Genomic DNA, 12,730 nt, shown 5'->3' with positions numbered 1-12,730 from the left:
TCTGTAGAGCCTCCCTGCCCCCAAAAGCAGATCGACACTTACCTCAGACAGGGTCCTTCCCTCAGAGGAGGTCCAGGTCCAGCCCCACCCTTCCCATCACCACCCCCACTATCCACACCGGTCCCCTCCTTCTCCCCCACATGCAGACATACACAGCACAGTGTCACTGAACAGCAGTAACTTTATTCCACCTTCTGCCCTCCTCATAATTTATCCGCAAGAGAACCAGGAGTGACACTGAGTGCCACCAACACCTGCCCCACCAGCAGCAGGGCTTGGTTTTCCTCCTGTCCACAGGGCTCAGCTCTCCTCCTCTGCAAGAGAAGAGAAAGGGTAATGAACTAAGGACAGTTGGGGAAAAGAAACCACACGAATCCACCAAATACACCCTCTCTGTCAGGAAATGCCACACGGAGCAAGACAAAACAAGTCCAGGACTCCAGGGAAACTCGCCCCACCTCAGAGTGCCTGTACCCCCATCCCATCCGTCAGCCCAGACCACACACACGTCATTGGGAATTGCACAATTTACATTCCTGAGAAAATTATGCAGCGACCTAAAATTTCCATAATAAAAACCAGAGCAACCAGGCTTGATTTTACACCCTAAAAGAAAGGAAAAAAAACCTGGAAGGTATTTTTGGTATCTTAGATGCAAGAGTTCCAGGTCAGTTGGTTTCCCAGTGTTGCTGGAGCACCAGGAGATCACCCACTGGGGAGCAGAAATGGTTTCGGGCAGTAAAGCAAAGACAGCTGGCATCTGCTGTGGCACCACCAATCCTCCAAAAACGCCTGCACTGACCAGCTAGCGATTACTCAGCTACAACATTCGCTTTATGAAAGACTTGACTGGCTTATCTCAGCCAGGCTGGATCACTACACATTTTAAACTCGTCACTTCTAAAACTGTAGTAAAAAAATATCCCAGCACTAAGAACGACCAGCTCCTGCCCCCGCACATCCTGGGGCTGTTGAATGAAGAGCTCCTCAGCAAGCCCCACGTTCCCACTCTGTCCTGTGGATCTGGGTTCTCTCCCCACCCCTAATATCATCAGTCCTTGCTCAGTATCTGTACAGAGGCATAATGTCTGCATTTCCAACTCACAGCTCTTTTCAATTCCAACTGATTATTCCCATGTCTCTCACAACTTTTCCACCACCGAGTCCTGTCCTCAGGACCATACACCCTCCAGCCTTGCTCTTCTCTTGTCATTGAATAAGTCAGATCTTACCCTTCAGATCTGGTCTTTATCACAGGCCAGTAGATCACTGAAAAGCATAAATCGCAGAGTATTACAAACCTTCCTCTTCCTCTTCTTCCTCCTCATCCTCCTCATCTTCATCAGAGCTGAAGGTTCCATCAGGCAAGCTGTAGATCCGTATCACCTGCTTGTTGGGGTCTTTGAGGATAAGGTATTTCCCCTCATCCAGCTTCATGCAGATGTCGATGACACATCGCAGGATGCCCCAAGCGTTCTCTATGCTCAGGTTGATCTGGCTGGCAAACTCATTTGGCTTGAACTGCTGTGTGCCCAGGATCACATGGCGGGAAGAGTCCTTCACATGGTAACGGGATACGTACCTAGGTGGGCAAGGAGAAAGCAAAGGGGCATCAGGAGATTAAGCCCAGCCAACAGGAGAACACCACCAAGAAAAGCAGTCTAATCATCTTAGTGTTGTTTTCTGGGAAGAAAAATCCTAATACTCCAACACTGAAAGTAAAGAGGATTTCCTGGCTACAAGCTGTCAATCAGTAATGTACCAGGAATCCCTCACCAGCTCAAGTCAGATGGAGCTGTACAAAAGATATAGAAGAATTGGCCCCACAGATAAAAATGGGTGTTTGGAATTAAACAGATGCAAAGGCATCAATCCTGTATCAGAGGACGGGACCTAGCACTGCAGAATCACTGGAAGAGTTAGCAAATGCCTCTTGCTCATTACCCACAGCACAGACTCAACTGATTTCAAGCTGACTGTTCAAGAAGGGCTGTGGTGATGCTTCCTCTCCTCCCCACTTCTCAGTAACAGGGCACGGAGGATCTCAACCACACTCCTGACAGGTAGCGCAGCCACCGCACTTATTTCCCCTGCTGGCAACCCTGGCAAACAGGCCAAGTGCAGATGCTGCCAGCCTGTCCTGTGTGTGAGGTCTCACAAGGTCAGTCACAGCAGGGCGCACATCAGCCAGCTGCTGAGGGGAAGCAGCTGACACCAAGACTGGTACGCTCACTGCAAGTTTTACCCTCTTGGCTACTCAAAAATGTGTTGTGATTTTATGACTACTCATTCTACAAATGGTTCGCTTTAACATATACTGGGTTAAACCACAGAAAGCGCATCTAGAAGATGTTTGGTATGAAAACTGTCTTACCCTAGTTTAAGATACTCTGATCCAGCCAGGAGTGCACAACATGTCCAGCGGGCCAGTTTGTAGCTGTTGTTTTTCAGCTCTGTGGCAATCACAGCTCCTCTCTGCGAGTCCAGCTTCTGGCGCCAGTCTACTCCATTGCAATACTAACAGGAGAATCAAAACCAGGGTAAATCCAACAACCCAGCGGCAAATGTCTCTTCAGCCCTCCTAACATCAAGTAGGTAAGTTTCTTCTGTCTACCTTATGATACCGTATGAGGGAATATGAACAGCATCCTACAGGGAAAGCCCTTGCACCAGAAAAGGTACAAACAGTGGGGACTGGCCAACGTTTGTGGCACTGGTTAGCAAAGAAAGTTCGTGAGGGAAGAACTCATAAAGCAAGCATGGGAACAGACAGGCTACTGTGCTGAAATGCCTGGCAAGAAGAGGGTTCAAACCAGCTACGTCACATCTGGGGGAGAACCCCATCAGCACTGCTTCTCCACCAAAGCTACGGTCCTTTGGTGGATCATAACCACCCGGGGGACACCGCCAGATGTTAGTCTCATCTTGCCTGCTGTACCTGGCATGTCAGGCAGCAGTGAAGCAGTTAGAGCTAGAGCTTTGGGATCTCGTTCTTCCTCACCCTGGAATCCCATTCGTTCAGTGTTTTGATGTTAATGAATGACACTTCTCCATTAGCTCCTGTCATCACTCCATCATGTTCACAGCGGACAATGAGGTCTATATCATCTCCCAGCTTCCACCTTCGGTATCTGTCAATAAACAATCCAGCTGGTTATTTCTGACCCTTGCCCTCTTCCAGATCCATGCAACCACTCAGCAAAATCATTTTCCCCCTGTATCTGTTCACTGTTAGGACATCCAGAGATCCCTCTCATGGTAAAGCTACCAAACCACTCCCAGCTTGTTTTGGCTCCAATCACACTGATATCCTGCCCTCTTGCTAAACTTGGGCATCAGAAAGAGATCAACATACCTATACGCAACAGAGGCTACTTCATTTTTATCCATGTCATCCTCTACAAAGGGGTTTGGGTTTGGAAACTTGTACTTCTCCTTTCCCTGCAGGAGAAAACAGAAAGGCATGTTAGGAGAAAAACACCAAGGGAGCTCTCCCTTACTGGATAAATGTTCTTTTATAGCAACAGTAGCTTATTTCTCTTATATAGAAAAACGCTAAAGTATTAAAAACAGCAGATGAGAAGCCTCATCTTCACAGCAGTCGCTTCGCTGTAAGCAGTTACTTCTGCTGGCATTTCAGCTTCCCTAAGCATAACCAGGAGCCTGCCTGCTTCACCAGTGGGAGCGTGGAATAAAGGTGAAAATCTTACTACAGTGAAGACACACTGCTGACCAGAAGTAACCCCTCCTCTTTCAAAACTGAAAGAACACCAGCATAACAACTCTGCCAATTAAAACGCTCCTGTGCTATATTAAAGCAGCCTTAATGAAGTCTCTTCTTGAGACTCTCTGAAATACAGACCCTGTTACCCAGCACTGCTTGACCTTACCATCCTCAGGCACTGCTGGGAGAAGTTATGATTAATGTAGGTAGCTTCCATGGCAAGGTTGCGTGGAGAATTAAAGGAATTGCCCTCTTCCTGAGGTGGCTCATTGGCTGTTTCACTCACTGTCAGGAGGTCTGGGAAGAAAATCAGACACAAGTGGGGAGTAACTATACCAGCCTCAGCAAGTCTCCTGCCCTACACTGAAGAATATCAATATTCAAATACCCCCACAGCTAGCACAGCAATCAGCTCATTCCAGGTGCCTCAGCCTGGACACAGAATAAACAAAAAAAAGCATTAAGAAAATGAGATCCTTTAGCTGCTCTAACAAATTTCTTTCAGGACTTTTCCTCACCAAAATCTGAATTGTCCCTCTTATCAAAGAAAAGCTTGGATCCAACTCTCTGCACAATGATGTCCCACGAATAGACGGAGCGCGTGCAGCTCATCAGTGTGGCCAGGATGGCATCAGTGGCAAACACGTTCCCTTGGGTCTTGGCCAGCTACGGATACAGGAGAAAACTGTTTCAGCAACAACAGCAGGGACCCTTTCCCTTCCCTAGCCAGGATGAGAAGTGTTTGCAAAGCCAGACCGCCTATTTCTTCTCTCATGCCAAGAAAAAGCTGGACTGGTAGGTACCCCACCAGCTGCCAGACAGAGCATGAGGCACTTTCCAGCAATCCAGCTCCACCTTCACATAAACAGGGAAAAAGTAAGAAGCGTATTAAAAAACATGAATTCTGTTGGGAAAAGTCTTGGTTCCCTATTGCTGATTGGGTCACAAAGTGGAATGTCCCTGAGCCTTCCTCATCTCCAAAAGCAGAAACTTCAAGAACCACTTCTCTGATGTGGAAGTTTCCCAACACAGCTCAAGTACCAGTCTGCTTACCTTTCCAGAATTACAGCTTTTCCTTGGCCAGTATTCCTAGTTTTGCACTAATCTAGCTCTGCATTGGAGCTAAGAAAATAACTATACCAGCTAATGTTTTTTTTTTCCCCTTTGCAAGCTCAGGGATCTGGAAGTTTTCTGCTCACCTCCTAACTTTGGTCTGACCATGAAAGTAAGTCTTTAACAACAGCACGCACCAAGAAACACACTGATGGACCTCACAAACTAGTACACAAACCTTTCGGATAACTGGGTCATCAGTAGTAGTGACGGTATGGAAGATGCGCTTAATGCTCCGCAGTTGCTTCTCATTCCTTGTTGTAATACGGTCAAAGGCTTTGTCATAGTATTCTAGGGCTCCACAGCACTCTCTGCAGAGGTAAAGGAGGACCCCATTGATACGCTCCCTTACAGGTAACACCACCCCCAAACCACAGAGGAGTAGGGCCTGCTGGGTGTTCCATTACCTCCCCCCACTTTGGGTACCTCAACGAAAACGCTGCACCAGGCCAGGAGACCCTCACCCTCCTACTTTCCAAAAATGTGGTCAATTCCGGAAGCAAGAACACAGTCGCTTTATGAACTCACATGTCCTGCGGCTCCGACACCTCTAGGTAGCGCATCTTCATCAGCCGAGGGAAATCCATCTCTTCTTTCACCTCCCAATCACTGCGAACTTCAACAGAGGAGTCACGAGGCTTCTGCTGTCCAGCCATACGTGTGAGGGAGAGAAACAGACACCACACATCAGGATTTGTACAAGAGAAGCTGCCTCAGGAGTGCTGCCAGAGAAACCAAACCATTACAGGGGGCAGAAAGTTTGCTAGTTTACCTGTGATTTTTGGTCCCATTTCTGCCTCACTCCAAACTGCTTCTGAAACTTCTTTTGTAGGCGTAAACGATCTCTAAAGTGACAAACATGAGAAAAGCCATGAAGAGAAGTTCTTGATTTCTACATGCCACAACTGTTCTTATCTTTCCAAATTACCACCAGTGAAGCAATGCTTTCAGGCACTGAGCCACTGAAACATTTGCTGAGTTGTCTGTTGATCAAAATGCCCAAGATATTTAAAGCTCTGTTCTTTACTGAGAAGCTCTTTAAATATTTTTATGGCTAAAGACTGCAACGCATAAAAGGTTTGCCCTGCTTTAAAATGCCATGTTTACTTTCTACATAAGATTAAAAATTTCTCCTGAATTCTTAGACAGCTGCGTGAAATCCATGCTTGTTACTGCTGCTGACATCAGCAAGACACTGGACTTGAAATATCCCAAAATTCTTCTTTGCTGAGTGCACGCTCTATTGGGTTCTGTTACAGCAACTTCACTTATCAGCAGTGCGTTCACACATTCCAACCCAAGCACATTATGCTCCTATCTGAGGCCTCACCTCTCCTTCTGCTTAGCACTCTTTGGCAGAGTCTGCATGCTGAACTGCAGCATGTTCCGACGGTCCTTGTCTCTCCGAAGGTTCCTCTGCAAAGGTGGAGGAAAGTGAAAAAAAGGACATCAGTTGCAAAATAATTCTGTGCTGCTAAAGTTCTTCTCCGAGACTGTTTCTGAAAGCGTGGATTACCTGTGCAAATCGCATACGATTCCTCTGGTACGCTGTTTTTTGCGTTCGTGCTGTATCCACCAGCTGGAAGCTCGTCTCATCCTCCTCGTGGAAATATGCATATTGACTTCCACCACCAAACTGCGATGAGTACTTGTCTGGAAATAGAACAAACCATTTTGACACCAGCCTTGCAGGAAAAACACTCTGACACTATGCCGTTTCTCCCCCCAAAATTCCCTCCAACTGCCTTCATCTAAATCTAATGTATAAACTGGGACTTCTGCTGTATGCCAGCATGCATCATGCCCATTCCACACCTCCCTGAGAAGTCCCAGGCATGAGGCAGTACAAAAAAGACAGGAGTAAGCCCTAAGGACAGGGAGAGCCCCATGGAGCTCTCCACAGGGTGAGGCTTCTTAATTTTGCATGCCTCTCTTGCTGAGGTGTGCAGGTAACCACCAGAGCAGGTGTGAGACATGAAAGCAGGAATTATGCTTGAAGAAAGCTTTGTAGGAAGTAAGCCACAGGAGCAGCCACTGGACAACACATACTTGTGTATCTTTTATCCTGATACGTGGCTCCTGTCCAATCAGCCACCTAAGGACAAGCAGAAACAGTCAAAATTAGCCAACGTTAACAGGATATTTGCCCCCACCTCTGACTGTACAGTACAGGCCTTTAACCAGCAGAAGCAAATGCTGTTGTATGCTCCTGAACTAATTCTTCCAGCTCCCACCTCCACTTGCCAACCCTGCTAGTTAGCCTGGAGGAGACTGAGGGGAGACCTCATTGCAGTTTATCACTTCCTCACAAGAGAAGGAGGAAGAACAAGTGCTGATAAAGAGTCTCTCTGGCAACCAACCCAAGGGAAAGACAGGGAAATGTGCCAGGGGAGGTTTAAGTTGGATATTAGGAAAAGGTTCTTCACTCAGAGGGTGATGGAGCACTGGAACAGCTCCCAGGGAAGCAGTCACGGCACCAAACCCGACAATATTCAAGAAGCATTTGGACAATGCCGTCAGACACATGGTGTGAACGCCGGGGCTGTCCTGTGCAGAGTCAGGAGTTGGACTTGTGGGTCCCTTCCAACTCAGAACATTCTATGATTCTAGTTGTTCACAACTGTGTTATATGTCAAGATGTGCTGCAAGTGGTGTCAGAAGAGCAGCCACGGCAGCAAGAAGCAAAAACGCGTGGCTAGCACATAGAGGCAACATGATGCCAGGAGGCACGGGGGCGGCTGGCCCAGCATTAGCCCAGCGCGCCGCGGCACGGCCGAGGTACCTTTCCCAGACGGTCTCCCTTGCTGAAGGGCTGGTAGGGCATATCCTTGAACTGCTCGGGCACGGCGCACGGCCCCCAGCCCGAGGGGTTGTCCTGGATCACCGGCGTCACAAACTTCGCCATTTTTTAAAACTTCTAGAAATCAAAAAAGAACATAAAACCTCCTCTCAGCGCCTCAGCTGCCGCACGCGGAGCCCCGCCGCCCATGCTACGACCCGAGGCACCGGGGACGGCGGCCTCTCCCGGGGCACAGGCCAGGGCGCGGAGCCGCCGGGAAGTGAAGGCGGGGGGCACGCTGACACAGCTCCGCCAGCCAGGCCCGCACCGAGGGGCGCGGCCGGGCCCGGGTAGCCCCGGCCGCTGTGGGGGCGCGGGGGAGGGCGGGGACCCGGCCCCCGCCGGAACCGCTGGCAGCGCCGGGGCGGGGCGGGGCCGGGGGGGTCCCGGTAGGGCAGGGGGCCGTGCCCGCCGTCCCCCTCACCTGCGCGGCGCCTCACGGCCCCGATGGACGCGGATGCGGCGACGGTGGCGGCGGCGGCGAGGAAAGAGGCCGCGCACCGCCCCGTCCCGCCCTTCGCGCGTCAGCGCCGCGCGACCGCGGCGCCGTCAAGCGCCGCTGTCGTAAAATGAGAAAGAGAGGCGAGCCCCTCGAGGGAGCGCAGAGCGGCTGCCGTACAGCGCGTCGCTCCCGCAGCGAGCCACGACCATAGAGTTTGGTGAGAGGGGCAGGCTAGAAAGACCTCGGCCTGCGGCGCGTGGGCGCGATCGCCCCCTTGCTGCCCGCCGGAGCTCCCGCCCGAGCGCGGCTCCGGGGATGGGGGGATGCAGGGATGCGGGGAGCAGGGAATGAGGGGACGCGGGGATGGAGGGATGCGGGGATGCAGGGAGTGGGTTTGCGGGGACCCGGGATGTGGGGAATGAGGATGCAGGGATACGGGGAGCAGAGACCTGGAATGCAGGGAGCGAGGATGCGGGGAGAAAGGATAAGGGAGCGGGGATGCAGGGACCCGGGATGTAGGGAGTGGGGATGCGGGGAGAAAGGATAAGGGAGCGGGGATGCAGGGACGTGGGCTACGTCCCGTGTAGGCTCTGCCTGGGCTGAGGGGCTCTGCCTCCCGCTTCCTTGTCCGCCAAGGAGCAGGAGTGGGAAGAAAGTGTTTGGATGGTAAATTTGCCCTGCGGCTTAAAATTTGCTCTGCCGGTTAAAACGCTTGGGTTTGGCTTTTCAATGGAAAAGCCAGGGGTGACCCATTGGTACCATATGTGGACTATTTCAAAGTGGAATATTTTTATTTAAGCTAAAATACAGTTAAGTTTTGTCTAAGCAGTTGTGTTTTTTGAAAGTTAGACAGAATGTCCCTCTGATAGCGTGTTTTCTTTACAGTGATGTTTTCTAGACATTGTTGCTTGAAGATGATAGTGACTTGTGTTCAGTGTTATCTGTGCTGAACGTGTCTCTTCTTCTGTAATCACCTCTGTTTGGAGTTTTCATCTATCTTAAAGCTAAGGTCAGGCAGAGAGCTGGAGCCAGCTCCAGATTAGCAAGAGTTTTGACTGTTGTGAAGTTTCGTAACATTAAAATTAGGCCTTGGAAAGTAATAGAGGGTAATAGAGTCTTGCAGTTTGGTGGCATTTTCAATATCACCATGACAAAGCCTTTTGGTTTTACCTATTTTCACGAAGAGGAAGGTTGTTCATTGTTGTCTGCTGCAAGTGTAGCAGCGCAAATAAATAATGTTGAGGCACCAAAAACATCTTCTCCAGTTGTAACAGTGATTAAACTTCCTAGAAATGTGGAATCATAGAATTGTAGAATACCCTGAGTTGGAAGGGACCCACAAAGATCATGGAGTCCAACTCCTGCCCCTGCACAGGACAACTCCAGCATTCACACCATGTGTCTGAGGGCATTGTCCAAACGCTTCTTGAATATTGTCAGGCTTGGTAGCGTGACTGCTTCCCTGGGGAGCTGTTCCAGTGCTCCACCACCCTCTGGGTGAAGAACCTTTTTCTAATGTCCAACCAAACCCTTCCCTGGCACATCTCCCTGACATTCCCTTGGGTCCTAGCACACCTTCCTGGCATTCCCTCAGGTCCTGGAACTTCTATTAGTGGAAGTGCTTCAACCTTTGTCAGGCAAATATCTGTTGGGAATGGTTTTGGTGTAATTTATTCACCTAGTAGCAGTGGGATGGGATAAGCTGTCTAACAAACTTCCTCCTCCTGTTTATGAAGATAACTTGGGCTTTGTGACCACACAAGGGACTGCCCAATTTTAAGAATATGTTTTGGTTTTTTTCCTTTGGAAGAACTTGAATTCAAATTATCTAGCCTAAAATCGGGTACTAGAATAATGCTGATCCTTAGTTTAGTCAAATGAAGACTTCAATTACTAGTGTGCAGTCACTTGTCTACTTGTGCCAGGTTGTTCTACAGACATGAGATAGAATTATTACAAAGTCTGGCAGGTAAATTCCTGTATTCACAGATAATCATGGAGACAAGAGATTTATGACTTTGATAGAGAACAGAGTTACAGAGCTCTGGACAAGAACTATGTCAATAAGCCTATGTGTGAGAAGAGAATGTGTGATTTTATGCTTTGCCTCTTAATTTTCAAACACACGGAGCCTCTTGAAATAAAACTATTCCAAGCTATGCAGTGGTTTTGCAGAAAAGTAGGTACTTTTCATGTTGTAGTTGTATGGTCATTCAACCAACGCTGTGGTTTAGAGGTTGTTACAAAACACTGGATTTTGAGAGAGAAAGATGTCTGAAGAATGGGAGTTTCAGTTGCCCTTGCTGTGTTCACAGGGTGGTATTCAAGGTTTTGCATTGTTCCTGATGGCTTTCCTTGGCCTGCTGGAGGGAAGGCCTAGGGCTGGAAGTTAGGATTGAACCCTCCAGCTTCTCTAGGAGACCATGAACCAGTCATTTAATACAGCATGAGGCTCGGATCCCTGTCTCTGTAATTAGGATAGTATTTCTTCCTTTCTCAGGGGGTGAGAACAATGATCATTAAGTCTCAGATGTACACATGCCAGAATGATTATATTTTTTTCTAAAAAGAGCAGGATCCAGTTTACAGATCTCTCCAGCTCAGAGGCTAAAAACTAACTCTTCAGAGAATTTTACTGGGTGTCTTTTACCTAAGAAGAGTCTGGATCAATATTTTTCAGGCAGAGAGGTGTGCATTTTCTCCTTTATTTACCACTTGTAATTCCTCCTTGAGGAAGAACTGAAGCTGCAGCAATCTGCTTTGCCAAGACACCCTGCCATTAATCAGAAGTGGGATTATTAAAGCACTTTTCCCTGCTGGTAAAAAAAATCCACTTATCGAAATGCAGTTTATAAAATACAATTTGTAACTGTCTCAACTAAACAGCCTTTTTGGAGACAAACATCATTAGTAGTGGAACGGCCTCACTGGTTGTCGGTGGTGGCTCGGTGCAATCTCCAGGAAAACCCCACAGCACCCCAGCAGTGCTTGCTCCTCACCCTCTTCAGCTGGGGCAATGGGCTAAATGGGCTCAGAGGAACAGGCTGGTGTAAGGAGTTGCTACACTCATGCCCTGCTTAGGAGATGGTGATAAAGGGAACGAGAAGTCCTGAAGAGAACACTGGACTAAGGAATGGATGTAGAGAAGAAATTATAAGGACTAGGAGCAACGGGTGTAAACTGGAGAGGGACAGATTTAGGCTTAGACCTAAGGAGGAATTTCTTCACCATGAGAGTGGTGAGGCACTGACACAGGTTGGCCAGGGAAGCTGTGGCTGCCCCATCCCTGGAGGTGTTCAAGGCCAGGTTGGATGAGGTCTTGGGCAGCCTGGTCTGGTGGGATGTTCCTGCCCATTGCAGGAGGGTTGGAACTAGATGATGTTTAAGGTCCATTCCTACCCGAACTATTCTATGATTCTATAAGCAGACTGGTAAAATGAAAGCCCTTCCTTTCCACAGCTTCCTCTTCGTTCTTGAGCCTGTGTGGGGTGCTTAAAAGGGAATGTAATACTGCTGCTGTCTCCCAGTGGTGACCAATCATGTGCAGTTTGGGCTTAACACATCAAAGTACATTTTCTGGGGACAGAGTAGAGTATAGGCCTGGGTCAGAGGAAGAGAGCATGCGTAGAGTGCAATAAATGCTCCTCTGGGCACGGACATAACCTTCCAGTTTCTTATCAAGGGGAAGAAAGGTTCTAAGAAAAAAAAATCCAGTGTTGAAGCAGGTGAGATTTGCTGCCATGTTTAGGTCAAATTTAGTGGGAGAGGAGAGGGAGCGGGTCTGTCTTGCTTCCTGCTATGCACCAGGCACTCCTGTGCTGTGCTGCGGCCGGGGCTCTGCAGCTGCGTGCAGCTCTTGTCCTGTCTTGCTGACCCCATGCCTTGCTGCCCCAAACAGTTTGCAACCCGGCCTCTAATGTTTGTTAAAGGCATGTGTGATATGTCATTTCCCGGAAAAATACTCAAAATACACTTGCGTGCAATCATTTGATCCTTGATCCGTAATTTCACTTCATCAGTTAATTAATCACCTAATCAGTTAATAAGGCTAATCATTCTTCCCTGGAAGATGTTGACAAGAGCAGCCAGGATAAATTGCTCCCATCTGATTTTTGGTTCTTGTCTCCCGCTTCTCCGTTTTGGGGCTCTGTGCTGGTGTTAGCAAATCCATAAAAAAGGGGCTTGTTCCAGCAATGTGGATGTTGCAGTCCAAAACCTTCACCGCCATCAGCCTCTGCTGCAGTCTGGGGCTCGTTGGAGAGTTGTCACTAGCTCTGTATTGAGCAGCAGCCTCATCCTGCTGAGCGAGGACAATATGTAGCTCAAGCAGTGTCACCAGAGGTTTGCTAGATTTAAAAGAAGGAGAAAAAGCTCAAGCACTCCACTCATTAGGGTCTTTTCCTAGAAAACAGATGATTTCTGTCTTGGCTGAAGATGCCTTGGAAATCCTCAAGAGAGGGGTTGTCTTCCAGCTTGTGTGACTGTACTTCCACTCAAAGAGGCAGCTGAGGATTAGAAGACTGATGATCACATTAAAACACTGTTTACCAATAGCTCCTTTGCCCATTCTCATAACAAATGTATCAAAAATAGCCAGTTGTGCTTTCTATCC

The 12,730-nt window shown here is 48.5% G+C and overlaps 2 protein-coding genes across 3 annotated transcripts; one reads left to right on the top strand and one right to left on the bottom strand.

The window, feature by feature from the left end:
• Nucleotides 1-163: 163 nt before the first annotated feature.
• Nucleotides 164-8,226, bottom strand: EIF3D (eukaryotic translation initiation factor 3 subunit D). Of its 2 annotated transcripts, none has more exons than XM_069856614.1 (15): nt 8,101-8,226; nt 7,620-7,754; nt 6,887-6,932; nt 6,354-6,490; nt 6,168-6,253; nt 5,610-5,682; nt 5,366-5,481; nt 5,016-5,148; nt 4,243-4,390; nt 3,891-4,021; nt 3,356-3,441; nt 3,002-3,131; nt 2,375-2,517; nt 1,302-1,582; nt 164-314 (listed from the first exon to the last, which is right to left on the bottom strand). In XM_069856614.1, the coding sequence occupies exons 2-15, from the start codon at nt 7,740-7,742 to the stop codon at nt 301-303; spliced, it is 1,647 nt and encodes a 548-aa protein (XP_069712715.1). In that variant the 5' UTR covers nt 7,743-7,754; nt 8,101-8,226; the 3' UTR covers nt 164-300. The 2 variants fall into 2 exon arrangements, with proteins under 2 accessions (XP_069712715.1, XP_069712725.1); XM_069856624.1 differs by having other exon boundaries at nt 5,366-5,478.
• Nucleotides 7,825-8,244, top strand: LOC138720019 (collagen alpha-1(I) chain-like). The gene has a single exon (XM_069856170.1). The coding sequence runs from the start codon at nt 7,825-7,827 to the stop codon at nt 8,242-8,244; it is 420 nt and encodes a 139-aa protein (XP_069712271.1).
• Nucleotides 8,245-12,730: the final 4,486 nt, after the last annotated feature.

Source organism: Phaenicophaeus curvirostris, chromosome 1 (genome assembly GCF_032191515.1).
Source record: "Phaenicophaeus curvirostris isolate KB17595 chromosome 1, BPBGC_Pcur_1.0, whole genome shotgun sequence".
Taxonomy (NCBI): domain Eukaryota; kingdom Metazoa; phylum Chordata; class Aves; order Cuculiformes; family Cuculidae; genus Phaenicophaeus; species Phaenicophaeus curvirostris.
The sequence above is the reverse complement of the archived record's forward strand: the minus strand, read 5'-3'. Positions and strand labels throughout refer to the sequence as shown.

What these genes read in the sequence shown, in the direction of transcription:
- EIF3D (XM_069856614.1), bottom strand. Translation starts at nt 7,742, where the DNA reads ATGGCGAAGTTTGTGACGCCGGTGATCCAGGACAACCCCTCGGGCTGG. An exon ending in GAGGGACAATTCAGATTTTG is followed by an intron (nt 4,022 to 4,242) that starts GTGAGGAAAAGT and finishes TTTTCTTCCCAG; the next exon opens with ACCTCCTGACAGTGAGTGAA. An exon ending in TGAACGAATGGGATTCCAGG is followed by an intron (nt 2,518 to 3,001) that starts GTGAGGAAGAAC and finishes TTCTCCTGTTAG; the next exon opens with TATTGCAATGGAGTAGACTG.
- LOC138720019 (XM_069856170.1), top strand. Translation starts at nt 7,825, where the DNA reads ATGCTACGACCCGAGGCACCGGGGACGGCGGCCTCTCCCGGGGCACAG.